General features: G+C 38.3%; 1 protein-coding gene across 1 annotated transcript in view; it reads left to right on the top strand.

Annotated features, from left to right (window-relative positions):
* Positions 1-17439, top strand: part of AIDA (axin interactor, dorsalization associated) — a 43001-nt gene that overhangs the window by 1306 nt on the left and 24256 nt on the right. Inside the window, exons 2-4 of the mRNA XM_015115688.3 lie at positions 7039-7108; positions 16031-16084; positions 16451-16505. Coding sequence (XP_014971174.1) covers positions 7039-7108; positions 16031-16084; positions 16451-16505 — 179 coding nt within the window. The remainder of the gene's footprint in view (positions 1-7038; positions 7109-16030; positions 16085-16450; positions 16506-17439) is intronic.

The raw sequence follows: 17439 nt of genomic DNA, 5'->3' as shown, positions 1-17439 counted from the left end.
TATTCTTTGTTTAAAGCAAGTTATTGTTTGAGATTTCACTGAGTATTAAACCATGTATGAGTAGAATAACCCGGCCTTCCCCACCACCCCCTCTCCGCCCCTGACACACAATGATTTCTGGAAAGAATAAACGCTTCGTACTTGGAAGATCTAAACTCTTAGCCTGTCCCCACAATAGTTGTTTTTATCTATTAAGATAATTTAAATCTGTAGGTACTGACTTTGAATTGCCTGTAGTTTCAAAAAGCTCCGACAAAAACCCGTGCCCTGGGCCATTTTGTGATGTGTAACAACTAGTAGCATTTGTTTTGCACTTTCACATGATTTCATTTGCTCTTGCAATAACCCAGTGAGAATATAATTATTCTCATTTTACGAAATGAGGAAAACTGAAGCTCAGGTTAAACAGATTACTCAGGTCACAAGCTGATACCACTGAAATCTGGGATTTAAAGAAGAAAATCCAAATCCTATTTCTACTACAGAGCGCTTAAGATGCACTGAGAGTAATTCTGTAAGTGAATTAGACAAATTATAAGATTTTCTTTATTACCGGAGCACACACCCTTCCATACTGCAGCCAATTAGACAGTAAGCACCTGTGTATACCCATTCTGTATATTAACTAATATTGCATAGCTTGAAATAGAAAGCCATATCTTACTTGTGATGTGAGACCTAGCAGCTGTTGACACTGGGCGGCTGACTTCACAATGGAAAGTGAAGAATACCATGTCCAATTGAAATTACAAAGGAAAATTGAAAATGCAAGCTGTTTAGTGTGAATTTCTAGGAACATGAAGGTGAGGGTGATAGGCACGTGCAAATCCATTGTTGGACCTCGGTACTAACCACTGAACTTCATGATTCTAGCAGTCCTCAAATTATAAAACCTGCCAGGGTCAAATTTCAATGAAGACATGTAATGATTGGCTTAATTCTGTAAACATGTAGGCTACATATAAAATGATGTCAAGAGTTTAAAATTACTTAATATATCCAGAAATGAATGCAAATTATCTTTTTCATTTGAAATACCTGGGAGGAAAGGCTGCAGCAAAAGACATGAATTGAGGGCCACTATAATGATGTAAACAAGAATTGACAGGATTTAGTTATTGACTGGATATCGAGGGTGTAGAAGGAGGAAGAGTCTAGGATAATTGGGATTTCTAACTGGGTAGGCAGCAGTCTTTTTATAGCCATACAACATACAGGAGCTGCTTTATGGGAGGGATGTAGGGGGAGAGATAGTACATATCTGTATTATCATACTATCTCAGATAGTATGATAGTACATATCTGTATTATTACTACAGTAGTAATACTGTAGCTTAAACAATTTCATTACTCAACAAGTAAGGGTTGGGGATACAAAGATGAATAAAATTTGATTTCTGCCCTCAAAGCACTGAGAATCCAATGGAAGATTTTGGAGTAACTGGGTGTTGCAATTATAGAAGTATGAAAAGAATAAGTGCTCCCACATTCCTTGCTATTTCCTGAAACGTAGTTCTGCCTTAGGGCTCTTGTATTTTTTTTTCTGGGACACTTTTTCCCCCATTATCTGTTTGGGTCACTTCCTCACCTCCTTCAAGTCTTTGTTCAAATATCCTCAGTGAGGTTCTCTCTGGCCACACCCTGTTTAAAATTGCAAAGTCTCTTGTCCACCCCCACTGCCTCTATCTCAGTTTCACACCTCCTGTTCTCCATCCTGCTTCATTTTTTTCCATGGTACTTACCACAATAGAAAATATATTTTCTTTTGTTGTTGTTGTTTCTGTTGTTTTTTCTGAGACAGAGTCTTGCTCTGTCACCCAGGCTGGAGTGCAGTGGCATGATCTCGGCTCACTGCAACCTGTGCCTCCCGGGTTCAAGCAGTTCTCCTGCCTCAGCCTCCTGAGTAGCTGGGATTACAGGTGCACACCACCACGCCCAGCTAGTTTTTGTATTTTTAGTAGAGTCGAGGTTTCACCATCTTGGCCAGGCTGGTCTTGAACTCCTAACCTTGTGATCCACCCGCCTCGGCCTCCCAGAGTGCTGAGATTACAGGGGTGAGCCACCGTGCCCAACCACAGTCAAAAGTATATTTTCCGTATTTGTTTTGTTTACTGTCTCTCTCCCCACTGGATTGTAAGCTCTTTGAGGGTAGAGTATGGGCATATGTTGCAGGGTGTTGGGACGCTGTCTATTTTGTTCTCTACTGTATACTTAGTGTCCAGAGTAGTAATAGGCTCTCCACATGTCATTATTTGTTTAGATATTATGTAGTTATTCTATTGAATGGATGAATTTAGGAGTATGCTATGGGAGCATTAAGGAGTCGATGCCAAACTACAATTGGAAGACTTTAATTCTGTCAAGACTAAAATAGTCATCCAAAGTATTAGATGGTCAATTAAAAGTAACTGCATTTCGCTATTTGGGGATATGTGGCCCCTAACTTATGGTGGAGTGGCACAGAAACTGTTGCTCAGAATCAGGCATTTCACAGGATCAATCCTGAGGTATTTATCTAGCACATGGATACTCAGTAAATATCTGCTAACTAGTCGGGTGTGGTGGCTCACGCCTGTCACTTTGGGAAGCTGAGGCGGGCAGATCACTTGAGGTCAGGAGTTCAAGACCAGCCTGGCCAACATGGCGAAACCCCCTCTGTACTAAAAATACAAAAAAAATTAGCCGGGCGTGCTGGTTTGTGCCTGTGCCCCAGCTGCTCAGGAGACTGAGACACAATCATTGCTCGAACCCAGGAGGTGGAGGTTGCAGTGAGCGGAGATCGTGCCACTGCACTCCAGCCTGGGTGACTGAGCAAGACTCTGTCTTAAAAAAACAAAGAAGTATCTGCTAAGTGAATCGATGAGTCTGAAGACTGGATAATGGCCACTTGTCTTTTTTTTTTTTTGAGACAGAGTCTCGCTCTGTCGCCTAGGCTGGAGTGCAGTGGTGCAATTTCGGCTAACTGCAACCTCCACCTCCCAGGTTTAAGCAATTCTTCTGCCTCCGCCTCCCGAGTAGCTGGGACTACAGGAGCATGCCACCACACCTGGCTAATTTTTTTTTTTATTTTTAGTAGAGATGAGGTTTCACCATGTTAGCCAGGCTGGTCTCAAACTCCTGATCTCAAGTGATCTGCCTGCCTCGGCCTCCCAAAGTACTGGGATTATAGGCAGGAGCCACTGGGCCCAGCCCTACTTGTCATTTTTGCTGTGTTTTATGTCTCTGCTGCTGAAAGTGTGGTCCCCAAATTGGTGATGGTCTACAAACTGTTACTGCTGTGCAGTAAGGTAAGGAAAGAAATTGAGAGTAAACATGTGGAAACTTTATAGCAACTTGACATCTCATGATATTTTTGAAATTGTATTTTATGTAAGTATTAGTCTAGAACAAATTTGGTGGAAAAGTGATCCTTTGCTACAGATGGTTTGAGAAGCACGAATTTCTGTGTCACGGAATGCTGTGGGGTTTCCAGGAGTTACTTATGTATGTGCTTAAGGTATGTTTAAAACTTTCCCTTGAGAATAGTCCTGTTTTACTTGTAGGCACCTTTGTAGGGTGAGATGAGTCTCTAGAGAAGAATATTTGACAGATTTATTTCACTTTTCCTAATAGAATGTCAACTTTTATTTGCTCATCTAATATTCAGATCAGTAGATTTCCCTCAGTGGACAAAATCAGGTGTCACTTTGTCTTAAAATGGTATACTCATTTGTGGATATAGAAAATTAATTTTTCATGTCGGCTTGAAAAGTTCTTTTTAAGGCTGGGCGCACTGGCTCATGCCTGTAATCCCAGCACTTTGGGAGGCCTAGATGGGTAGAATACTTGAGCTCAGGAGTTCAAGACCAGCCTTGGCAACATGGCAAAACCCAGTCTCTACAAAACATACAAAAATTAACCTGATATGGTGGTGCTCACCTGTGGTCCCAGCTACTCAGGAGGCTGAGGTAGGAGGATTGCTTGAGCCCCGGAGACAGAGGTTGCAGTGAGCCAAGATCATGCCACTGTACTCCAGCCTGGGCAGTTTTTTTTTTTTTTCCTGTCTCAAAAAAAAAGTTATTTTACAAACAACTTTATTGAGGTATAATTTATATACATGAAATTCATCTATTTTGCATGTACAATTTAATGCTTTTTTTAGTGAAATTTACCAAGATGTGCAACCATCATTACAGATTTTAGAAAATTTCCATCACCCCCACAAGATACCTAGTGTTCATTTGCAGTCACTCTATATTCCCACTCTAGCCCCAGACAACCACTGATCTACGTTTTGTCTCTATAGATTTGTCTTTTCCAGACATTTTATATAATTTAAATCATGCAGTATGTGATTTTTTTTTTTTTTTGAGGCGCAGTCTTGCTCTGTTACCCTGGCTGGAGTGCAGTGGGGCGATCTAGGCTCACTGTACCCTTTGCCTCCCGGGTTCGAGCGATTCTCCTGCCTCAGCCTCCCCAGTAGCTGGGATTACAGGCGCCGGCCACCATGCCCAGCTAATTTTCGTATTTTTAGTAGAGACCGGGGTTTCACCATGTTGGCTAGGCTGGTCTCGAACTCCTGACCTCAAGTGATCCATCTACTTTGGCCTCCCAAAGTGCTGGGATTACAGGCGTGAGCCACTCTGCCCAGCCTTGCGTAATTTTTAGTAGCACGATTCTGTTTGAATTGAGCATCCTTCCTTTCCCTATTGCCAATTAGCATTTGAACAGGAGTATAGCATTACACCCTTCTGACAGTGATTCTGCTTAGGTTGATGGCCACCACTGCAAATTATGTATAGAATTACTCAAAGAAAGAAACTCATTCCACACTGTAACTTCCCTGAGTTCAGGGATGTATAGTTGATGTTGTTAAGGATACAGAGTATGGATTCCTTGGGAGTACTCCATGCACGTGGTAGGCCAGTAAGAGTTAGAAAAGAAACCAAGTACAGAACAAAGACAATGGCTATGTTGTTTCTATTTGTACCTTTTCCTGTACAGAATACACAAAAAGTGAGTCTATGAATGACATTTTAGGGAAAATATGAGGCTTCCAGCTTTGGGAGAAAAGAAATAAATGAATGGAAGCAGTTCAACTAAGTAACACAGTGGAGCTATCTTGGAAATACTAAGTTTTTTTTGTGTGGCTAATTCTGCTTTATGTTAAGGAGGATGCAAACCTTTCATAAATTGGATAGAGGCCAGGAAGAATAAGGTACTTTATGCCTTATCTTTAAAGACATGATTGCATAGAACTCCCATCTAGTACATTTTATTTGGAAACATAAACTATCTTCTGCAATTGGCTTGGTAGAGAATCTAGCACTTGCTACCCTTTGTATTCCTGTTCCTATTGCCCACACAGAATAGTACATAGTATGTTTGGGAGTTTAATGTTCGAATTCTTTTGCTAGTTTTTTCCCCTATATTTTTTAGAAATTGAGATAAATATCACATCACATGAAACTCACCAGTTTAAAGCATACAATTCCATGGTTTTTAGTGTATTCACGGTGTTGTGCAACCATTTCCACTGTCTAATTCCTGAACATTCCCATCACTCCCAAAAGAAACCCCATACTTGGTATCAGTTACTCTCAGTTCCCTCATCTCCTGGCCACCACTAATCTGCTTTTTGTCTCTGTGGATTGATCTGGTCTGGACATTTCATATAAATGGAATCATATCACATATAATCTTTTGCATCTGGCTTTTTTCATTTAGCATAATGTTTTTGAAGTTCATCTGTGTTACACATGTTAGTAGTACTTCATTCCTCTTTTTGACTGAATAATTTTCCATTGAATGGATATACCACATTTTGTTTATCCATTCATCAGTTGATGGACATTTTGGTTATTTTCACTTTTTGGCTATACATTTGTGTTCAATTTTTTTTGTAAACATATATTTTTCAGTTCTCTTGGATATATACCTAGGATTTTGAAATTGCTGGGTCATACAGTAACTCTGTATTTAACTTTCTGAGGAATGGCCAAATTGTTTTCCACAGTGGCTGGTACCATTTTATGTTCCCACCAGCAATATCTGAGGGTTCCAGTTTTTCACATCCTGTCAGTACCTGTTATCTTCTCTCTCTTTCCCCCATAAGGATGCAGTTTCATTTTTAAAAAAATTGTACTCATTCTAGTGGGTATGAAGTGATATCTTATTGTGACTTTGATCTGCATTTTCCTAATGACTAATAATGTTAATCATCTTTTCCTGTGTTTATTGACCATTTTATATCTTCTTTGGAGAGCTGTCTATTCAAATCCTTTGCCCAAAATTGGTCTTTGTATAGTTGAAACCATAGTTTTCTAGTTTAGTTTGTAAGGGGATTGACTTTTACAAACTAAACTGTATGGGTTTTTTGCTGTCTCAGAAGTAGCTTTGGGTCCTCATTGTTGAGCTTGGACTAATAATATAGATCCATCCATTAAAAACTCATGCAAGGCCTAGCTGCTATTTGAAAGTGTAATGATAATTGGACAGACAATGATTTCTCTTGCTGATTGGTGGAGAATTTTCTTTATTTTCCATGAAAACATGTTTTCAAAAGTATATATTGATAGTAGGATGGATTATTACCACTTGTCATTTCTGTAATTTGGATTAGGACTAATTTTACTACCAAATTAATGATAGACTGATAAAGTATCTCTGGTTGGTATTATCACTGGTGCTCTCAGGAAGTGTTTAAGCAGAATCTGGACAACTACTTATTGGCTTATTATAGAATAAAGTCACCCATACTAAAGAAAGTTGGATTAGATGCCCTTTGAGATTCTTTCCAGCTCATTTTTACTGCCTAGAGCTGAAGTTTGTCCCAGTGAAATGGTATGAAAAGTATTGTATCTTACTTTCATCATCATTGTATAAAGAGTTTGGTTTTTTTTTTTTTTTGGAAGAGTTTGATTCTCAGTGTAGATTTATATTTTAAAAACAGGACAAGATATAATTGTACTTCACATTGTTAAAAAGCTTTAAATTGTTATACTTTGTTGCAGTAGTTTGCTTTTCTTGCATTCTAAAGAACATGTTTTCTTCTTACAGATTAGCAAGACATCTCCAAAAAGAGGCCCAAGCTCAACACAATAATTCTGAATTCACAGAAGAACAAAAGGTACCATAAAATAATCTGTAGATATATCAGATTCCAAACAAAAAGTGTTTTGTCTTTTGAGTTCATTAAGCAAAACAAAAAACAACAAAACATAAACAAAAAACTGTTGTACTTAAGTAAAAAGAATGATACTGATTATGCTTTGCCTAACATTAAGTGATTATTTAGAGATATCATATGACTTATCACTTTAAAGCAATAAAATTGTTGTACTCAGCCATTTAGGCTTTGCTTAACTTTGCTTAACTTTAGTGGAGACCATCCATGCTTTTGCTGAAGAGGGGGAGAACCCAATCCACACTTTGGTGAAGATTGGGGAAACCCAGAGACTGGGATGTGTCTAGAGTCCTTGGGAAAATAGAAAGATTGTGGGTAGTTGCATTCCACCTCAGCACTTATTTGATTCTGAACTTTCATAACTCCTATCTACCTCCTCTCAGAATGAACAGACACACACAAAAAACAAAAGACCAGGACAAACCAAAACACTTCTCCACTGAAAAAAATTAGTTCAAGTCAAGAATTCGGCATAAAAATCCATCTGCAAAATAAATGCGTAAGGTTGCAAAATGTTTCCATTGTGCCTTTTCTCCTTGAATTAAATTTTTTGTGTGTCAAGTTGAGTCTCTAAACTGTTAGTTATTATGAAAAATGGGCAACTGAAGCTTTAAAAGAGAAGAAATGGGAGGAAACAACTCCCATTTTCTCTTGGCTCAGAGTATCTAGTGTTAAGTCAATGTTTAATCTTGTAGATAATGAAAAAAAATTGTCAGTCTATCCCCCATCTCCTAAGAAAAGTGTGAAAACTATGATGACTTAATTTGTTCTTACTTATTCTTTCTGTACAAAGGGAGTGGTAATGATTTTTTGCACACTTTTTTTTTTTTTTTTTTTGAGACGGAGTCTTGCTTTGTCACCCAGGCTGGAGTGCAGTGGCAGGATCTCCACTCACTGCAAGCTCCATTTCCTGGGTTCACACCATTCTCCTGCCTCAGCCTCAAGTGTAGCTGGGACTACAGGCGCCTGCCACCACGCCTGGCTCATTTTTTTAAATGTATTTTTAGTAGAGACGGGGTTTCACTGTGTTAGCCAGGATGGTCTCGATCTCCTGACCTCGTGATCCGCCCGTCTCGGCCTCCCAAAGTGCTGGGATTACAGGCGTGAGCCACCGCGCCCGGTCTTTTTGCACACTTTTACAGTAAGCCTAACAACATTCATTTTAGTCTATTCATCTATGTTCATTTGATTCTTATTTATAGGAGTTTGGGAAGAAGCCCCTAAAGATTAGGGGCTTACACAAGTTTGTATATTTGCATTTTAAAATATTTTACACATATTTCTTAACGCAGGTTTGTATATTTGCATTTTAAAAATATTTATGATCTACTTTATCTAATGTACTTTTTAATTTGGTATTTAAAAAAAATTACTACAATTTAAAAGAATTTTTTTTTTCTTTTGGCTGGGTGCAGTAGCTCATGCCTGTAATCGCAGCGCTTTGGGAGGCCGAGGTGGGCAGATCACTTGAGGTCAGGAGTTTGAGACCAGCCTGGCCAACATGGTGAAACCCCATCTCTACTAAAAATACAAAAATTAGCAAAGTGTAGTGTTGCGTGCCTGTAATCCCAGCTACTAGGGAGGCTGAGGCAAGAGAATCACTTGAACCCAGGAGGCAGAGGTTGCAATGAGCCGAGATAGGACCACTGCACTCCAGCCTGAGCGACAGCCAGAGCAAGACTCTTGTCTTGAAAATAAATAAATTAAAAAAAAAAAAGGAATATATTTTTTTCTTAGTAGTTCCTAGTATGCACAGTAGATATTAGGAGTCTTAGGATTTTAGCCCTGGAAAATAATGACCACAGCGGAAATGACTGATTAGCTTAAGGAAAGGAGCCTCTGTAAAATCTGAAATTTCTCTAGGAATTGATTAGGAAATGATCAGCTGGCATCACAGAATTGGGAGTTACGGTACCTAAATTTTGATAAACAGAATATCAGATAGCTACATATATAAATACCTATCAGAATGTGTCATGAATATGGAAACAGAATGAAAACTCAGGGAATTAAAAAATGTTTAATCTTTTAATCACCTGTTTGAGTTACTTACATCCTGTTTCCAACACTGAGGTATAGGATATATGAGCCACATGACCTCAAATATTAAGTGATTTGACCTAAAACACACTAAAAAATATATTTAAAAAAAAATACCACTGGGCATGGTGCCACATGTTTGTAATCTTAGCACTTTGGGAGGTTGAGTTGGGAGGATTCTTTGAGCCCAGGAGTTCAAGACCAGCCTGGGCAACATGGTGAAACCCCATCTCTACTGAAAATACAAAAATTAGGTAGGCGTGGTGGTGTAAGCCTGTAGTTCCAGCTACTTGGGAGACTAAGGTGGGAGGATCACTTGAACTCGGGAGGCGGAGATTGCAGTGAGCTGAGATCATGCTACTGTACTCCCGCCTGGGCGACACAGTGAGACCCTGTCTCAAAAAAAAAAAAAAATCAAGAAATGAGCCTATCATATAATGATTAGATTAATGAGAAAAAATTAACTTTTTCTTAATTTTCTTTAACTTTCTAAGGCTGAAGCTGGTGTTTGATAATGCTATTTAGTCTTAAATTTATAGCTTTTCCTTAGCAGCCACATGACCACTGTATTTTTGGCCACAGGAGGCAGCATGACTTAGAGGACAGAACTGAGACCTGGAATCAGAAGACTGGGAGTCTTGCTCTTGCTGTGGCTGTGGCCTTAATTTTCTTATGTACGAAATGAGGGACTGGAGAACTCTAAATGATCTTTAGAGTATCCCTGAATCTTCTCATGTCCTTTACTTTGAAGTGTTCTGCACCTCCTTCTTTACTAGAGGCCTGATTTCGGAGGCGTTTATTATTTATGATACCTGCCTAGGAGGCATTTGTGGCTGCCAGTTGAGACTACAGAGAGAGCTTGTGCCTGCCTGCCTATTCTATGGGCTTGGATAAGAAACCCCAAATCACTGTATACTACATTGTGAATATAAGACAAGTTGTGTGACTTTAAAAGTTTAATTTTCTTTAAAAATGCAAGTAAAACATTCACAGTGGGCCAAAAAAAGTCATACTGATATGTAGGCCTTATTTCAATGTCACATAAGGAAGAAGTTATCAGAGGCTCTAAATTAGTAAATAATTAGAAAACGGAGATCTTCCAGGTGTATTCTGGGGAACATTGGTTCTGAAAAATTGATAGATGTTATTTGAACAGATAGAGTTCGTGACTTCTTGCGACCTTTAGTATGCACATGTGTATGTTGAATATTTTAGAGTTTGGGCATGTAGTATTTTAAAATTTGTTTGCTTTTGGAAGTCTCCCTCTCCCTTCAAAGAACATTTCATTGAGTTTAGTGTTCTGAAACATATTATGGGAAATTTTGATATAAACTGTTGGATCTGCAAAATTAATTAAATGCCAGACCTAGCATGCAAGCCAAAGGAGAAAAAACTCAATTGTGTTTTCTTCAAAAGAGGAACATGGAGACTGTTCTTTACATTATGCTAAGCAAAATTGTTCTTTCTTGAATTGGAATTTTTATGCTTTTACTATTTTTAGTGTTTTTGTAGCAGTGACAAATCTTAGAATTATGCCAACCATTCAATAGTTTGTACAACTTTGAAAGAAGATTTAAAAAAAAAATATACTTTGGCCGGGCAGGGTGGCTCACGCCTATAATTGCAGCACTTTGGGAAGCCGAGTCAGGCGGATCACGAGGTCAGGAGATCGAGGATGGCCTGGCTAACACAGTGAAACCCCGTCTCTACTGAAAATACAAAAAATTACCCGGACGTGGTGGCGGGCGCCTGTAGTCGCAGCTACACGGGAGGCTGAGGCAACAGAATGGTGAGAACCCGGGAGGCGGAGCTTGCAGTGAGCCGAGATCAGTCCACTGCACTCCAGCGTGGGCAACAGAGCGAGACTCCCTCTCAAAACAAGCAAACAAACAAAAACCATACTTTTAAAGTGCTTTTTTAATGAAACTTGTTACTGTCTAGCGCACAGTGAGCTCTTAAAAATATTTGATGGGCCAGGCATGGTGGTTTACGCCTGTAATCCCAGCACTTTGGGAGGCCGAGGCAGGCAGATCACCTGAGGTCTGGAGTTTGAGACCAGCCTGACCAACACGGAGAAACCCCGTCCCTACTAAAAATACAAAATTAGCTGGGTGTGGTGAGACATGCTTGTAATCCCAGCTACTTGGGAGACTGAGGCAGGAGAATTGTTTGAATCCGGGAGGCAGAGGTTGCAGTGAGCCGAAATCACACCACTGCACTCCTGCCTAGTCAACAAGAGTGAAACTCCGTCTCAAAAAAAAAAAAAAAAAAAAAAATTGATGAATAAATGCTATTCTGTGTCTTAGGTGTTGATATTTATTCGCATGTGACTGTTATTTAAGACAAGATTAATTCTGATTTTTTAGATACATTCTCGTTTTTGAGAGAATAACTTACATTCATTTTCACGATATTTATTTTAAGTCTAACGAGCTCTAAAGCAGAACTACTGCTCTCTAAACTTTATTAATTGGTGATAAATAGTATGAAAACTTCATTTTTTTTATTCTTAATATTCTCGGCAATTTCTGGTGCAAAATTCATAACACTTATTTGGTCCTCTTTTATGATTAGTTCACTTAGCTTTCGTTTCAGTTCCTGATAGTGTTGTCATTATAACAACTGGGTTTAGTAACCAACGAATAGCTGCCAAAAGCTTTCATTCCACTGAATTCCGGACTTTGGTGTAGTAGATTTTCTCAAGTAAATTTCTGGACAGAATAGAATATCCTGTCTCATGATGCTTAGAAAGCATTTCCCTGTTTTGAGTCAAATTTGGTGGTAATAAGAATTCCAGCACTATCTGCTTGTTTTATATTTTATAAGGCTCTCCTTTCCACCCTTACCCTGATCTCTTCCCCCCCAGTTCTACCTTCACCACCTCCAGCTCCCAGCTAGACAGTAGATTACTGGCTGTTTGAATCTAAAAAATTAAGTCTGGATTAACTGAGAACATTCTACCTTATGTGTATTTTTTAAACCTATTTTTTCTTACACAGATTGAAGACATTTTAGCAAAATTAACTTAGCTCTTTAATTGTCCATTTCTATTCCATCTTTTCCTTTAACTGATCTTTTGAGCTGTCAATTTTCCTAGCAATCACAATCGCCAATATTTTGAAAATGAAAGCATTTTCCATTTTTATACCATATTGGATATGAGCAGTTAATTTGAGTGCTAATAATTCAAGTTTTAATTGTCAGTACATATACTCTGACACATGTGAACTTGTGCTTCTTAATCATTTTTCTGAGTCATCTGTTTCTAAGTGAAACAATTACAGTAGCAAGCGCTTGATTTTGATCTCAATACATTCTATATGTTTTAAAAGTTAATGCTATAGCCGAAATGATAGTGTTCTACTCCTTTTTAAATACTGAGGTTCGGTGTGGTTCCTTAAAATAGTTATGAATAATGCCTGTGGAGGTATTTTGCCATAGTTCAGTAGATTTCTGTATAAAAAACTGTTGCCTGGCTAACACGGTGAAACCCCGTCTCTACTAAAATACAAAAAAAATTAGCCAGGTGAGGTGGCGGGCGCGCCTGTACTCCCAGCTACTCGGGAGGCTGAGGCAGGAGAATGGCGTGAACCCGGGAGGCGGGGCTTGCAGTGAGCTGAGATCCGGCCACTGCACTCCAGCCTGGGCAACAGAGGTAGACTCCGTCTCAAAAAAAAAAAAAAAAAAAAAAAAAACTGTTGCAGCCGGGTGCAGTGGCTCATGCCTGTAATCTCAGCCCTTTGGGAGGCCGAGGTGGGCAAATCACCTAAGGTCAGGAGTTCGAGACCAGCCTGGCCAACATGGTGAAACCCTGTCTCTAATAAAAATACAAAAATTAGCTGGGTGCGGTGGTAGGTGCCTGTAATCCCAGCTACTCAGGAGGCTGAGGCAGGAGAATCGCTTGAGCCTGGGAGGCAGAGGTTGCAGAGAGCCGAGACCGTGCCACTGCACTCCAGCCTGGGCAACAGAGCGAGAGTCCGTATATTAAAAACAAACAAACAACAACAACAACAACAAAAAACTGTTGCTTCTGCTTCAAGAAATGTTTAAATTTAAAATAGTTTATTAGTGGACTCATAGTTGTTAAACTACAACATTTTACCTTAAATGTTAAAAGCATGAAATCGCATGGATTTTATAGTAAAGAGGAAAAGAAAGTAATGCTTTAAAAGACTTAGTAATTGACATATCTCACTTAATACAGACAAAATTCTTTTTAAAAATCAGTTTTCAAAGAACATAAAAGTATAGCTAAATGGTATTGATATAGAAATATTGCTTTGTTGTATATATTGCTGTATCACATAGAAGGCATTGCTGGTCTGCCACCATACCACCCTGAATGTGCCCAATCTCATCTGATCTCGGAGGCTAAGCAGGGTTGGTCCTGATTAATACTTGTATGGGAGAAGGCATTGATGCCTAGGGCAAGTTATTTAACCTCCCTGTGCTTCAGTTTTCACACTTTTAAAATGGTTGTATCTAACTCATAGAGTTATAGTGAGGATTAAATGAATTAATGTTTGTAAATCACTTAGGAGAGCCTGTCACTTACTAAGTGCTCAATAGTTGTTAGCCATCACTATTACTATTATATTTATGTTTAGAATTATTTACTAGTTGTGTTAGAATTGAGTGGTGTGTTTGAATAACAATAATTTGAGGATGTTGGATTCTATGTAGAAAAGACTATTGCTGGTTTCTATGCAACAGTTTGAGAGTGAATAAATCTATGAATATCATGAAATCTTTTGTAGTTGCCATATATAAATGTAATTTTCAGATGTAATCTTTAAGTTTTCAGAACAAAATTGGACATCTTCTAAACTCTTGTATTGGGATTAAAAAGAATTTTTAGAGATTGTGGAGATGGTTCAATATTGTCACTTGTTCTTCGGCATCGAGTGATACCTTACTCAGTAGTGGTTTATTTTGTGAGTTGTTGTATCAGCCGTTTATTGTACATGCTGTAGTTATGTAGCGCCCACTTGCATAAGTGCTGGGGCCAGGACAGCACTTGTTACTCTTCTTTGCTCCTTATTCACCTTCCAAAGAAAATTGATAAAAGAGAAAACCACCAAGTCCAATTTACTAAACTTTTGCAAGTTATCAATACATTTAGAAAAACATGCTTTTTTCCTTCCCAGAATATTCATTGTGTAGGCATTGCAGACATTGTACATAAATACTTTTATGATCTGGATTTATTCCTAATAAAAACTTAAGAAGCATCTCTTTTGGAAGGACTTAAAAGCCTTGATGGACATAATTCAGCTGCCTGCCCTGATACATGTTTCTTATATGAATCTCTCTTTAATTTCCACCCTAGTTATTCCTATTTTTGTTCTGATTACTATTTACCTGGACAATTGAAATAACCTGATTGATTTTGCCTTTAGTCTTTGCCCTTTCCTACTTCAATCTATGTATACTTTTATTTCAATAGTCTTCTTTTTTTTGAGATGGAGTCTCACTCTGTTACCCAGGCTGGAGTGCAGTGGCGTGATTTCAGCTCACTGCAACCTCCACCTCCCAGGTTCAAGTGATTCTCTTGCCTCAGCCTTCCGAGTAGCTGGGATTACAGGCATTTGCAACCACACCCGGCTACTTTTTTGTATTTTTAGTGGAGACAGTTTCACCATGTTGGCCAGGCTGGTCTTGAACCCCCGACCTCAAGTAATCTGCCTGCCTCGGAGTCCCAAAGTGCTGGGATTACAGGCGTGCGCCACCACACCTGGCCACAGTAGTCTTCTTAAAGGGCAGATCTGAAAGAGTTTTAAAAAAAACAAAAAACAGGCCGGGCACGGTGGCTCAAGCCTGTAATCCCAGCACTTTGGGAGGCCGAGACGGGCGGATCACGAGGTCAGGAGATCGAGACCATCCTGGCTAACACAGCGAAACCCCGTCTCTACTAAAAATACAAAAACTTAGCCGGGCGAGGTGGCAGGCGCCTGTAGTCCCAGCTACTCGGGAGGCTGAGGCAGGAGAATGGCGTGAACCCGGGAGGCGGAGCTTGCAGTGAGCTGAGATCCGGCCACTGCACTCCAGCCTGGGTGACAGAGCGAGACTCCGTCTCAAAAAAAAAAAAAAAAAAAGAAAAGAAATCCTCCTGGTCATTGGGGCTTGATTCCTAATACAGATCTTGTTCTGTTTCTTTAGGTCATATAATGGCATATCTTGCTAAAGCTCATACAATCAAATGTCTGCTTTCTTTTATAATGATTCTGTATTTGTCTTATCTCTCCTAATACAACATGAGCTTATTAAAGGCAAATGCTATCTATGCCCTATCATTAATATCCATTTTACAGCTCATGTTATATAAAACAGATCCAACTATAAAATTTATCACCGTTTATCACAATATCAGTTTTGCTTAGTGTTGCCTATGTATTTAATTAAACAAGTTGGTGTTGGACTTAAGTCAAAATTAAATTAGTTATATCATTGTGCTAACTTTCAGATATTTTTAAGCCTTTTAAAAAGTGAATTTTAGGCTTTATGGAGAAGAAAAGGTGAAGCTTGGAACAGAAGATACCAGGCAGCCCTTCAAATCATATCTACAGCTGTCATCAAAGCAAACTTGAGTTAGAATTAGTTGTGGCACATTAGGTCAGGGGAGAATATATATACTCACCTTCTCTCCCTCATCCCAACCCTTTGCCTCTTATTTCTTTTCTCTGAAGTCTGAAAGATGCCAGAAAGAAATAAAGTTTAACTTATTTAAGAGAATTATGGATCTTTTATTAATAAAAATTAACTTGATGATTTGAACTAACAGTTATGACAGTTTTGGTATTTATAGCTTTTTCTATTCCTCTACAGAAAACCATAGGCAAAATTGCAACATGCTTGGAATTGCGAAGTGCAGCTTTACAGGTAAGGAGTTTTTCTCCTCTCTTATACAAGGAAAATAAATTATTCTGCATTATTCTCATAAAACATTAGACATTCATTTCAAAAGCAGTATTGTCTCAGAAGTGTTTTATAACAGCATATATTAAATTCATACTTTTTAAGTTCATGTTTTGTACATTGTAAAATAAAATATATGACTTCAGTTTTTTCTGTTATTTTTGGCCTGAGTGTTCCAAAAATAAACAAAAACCAGTTTGAGACTTTTCATTTTCTACCTTGAAAGCAAGAAATAGATTCCTTTTGAATATTTGGTTCTTGCCGCTTAAAAGACAGGGTGCAGTGAAATCTTTGTAGTGCAAAGATGTAATATGCTTATTTTAAATTTAGTCCACACAGTCTCAAGAAGAATTTAAACTGGAGGACCTGAAGAAGCTAGAACCAAGTAAGTTTAAGTTTATATTTTTTTGTGATACTCCTTTGGAAAATTAATCTATTATAGATGTTAAGGCTATTTAACAAAGATTCTGATTTGATTTATTTCTGTTAATATCTAGTCCTATGTGATTTTTTTGGGTGCTTTTGTTACTTCTGTAACATTTATAGTAATTATTTTTTGGATTTTATCTTCGCTATAGAATGTATGAGGTTGTACCTCATCTAAATGTGTATTAGCCTTTATTTTGTCTTGCTCACTTTAATAAAACCACAGTTACTTTGGTAAACATTTGCAGCAGCATCTAGTGGAGGAAGTAAAGCTTTAGTCATTGATGCCCATTTACACTACATGTCATTGAAAACTACAGTCCAGCTGTTGGAGCTGCTCTGCAAAATATTTTTTTGTTGTCTTCATTTTCCTTTCTCTTTAAAACTTTTTTGAAGTAAATAATTTATTCAAATGTTTTGGTGGTTAGCGTGCTGCCACGTAAAGCTTTTTTGCTAATTCGGATGAATGTTCTTTGCAATATGGGCAAATGCACAAGAGTTGAATATAAAACTGAATCTAAGTCAATATTCTCATTTTTCATTGAGACAAGATTGCACATCTTAACATTTTCATGTAAATAGAGTTTATCCATCTAAGTCAAATTTCTAAGCAAGGAATCATAAAATCATAGCATTTTAGAACAGAAAGGAGTTTTAAGAGTCATATAGTTGAGTTCTCTCACTTTATAGTTGAACAAAGCTGAAACAATTCGCTGTTTCACTTCAACCCTTAGTAGCCTCTTCTAAGGAAAATTATTGACTGTAACTTGCATTATGTTGAACTAGGTTGGTTGGTTTTGCTAATGTATTCTTCAGAGTTTTAAAAAATGTCTTGAAAATCGTGTCTGAAATTCATACTGATTGTGAAAATACATTTAATTTGCTTATAATAA

The sequence above is a fragment of the Macaca mulatta genome, chromosome 1 (genome assembly GCF_049350105.2).
Source record: "Macaca mulatta isolate MMU2019108-1 chromosome 1, T2T-MMU8v2.0, whole genome shotgun sequence".
Taxonomy (NCBI): Eukaryota; Metazoa; Chordata; class Mammalia; order Primates; family Cercopithecidae; genus Macaca; species Macaca mulatta.
Note: the sequence above shows the minus strand (reverse complement) of the source record. Positions and strands in the feature narration are given on the sequence as shown.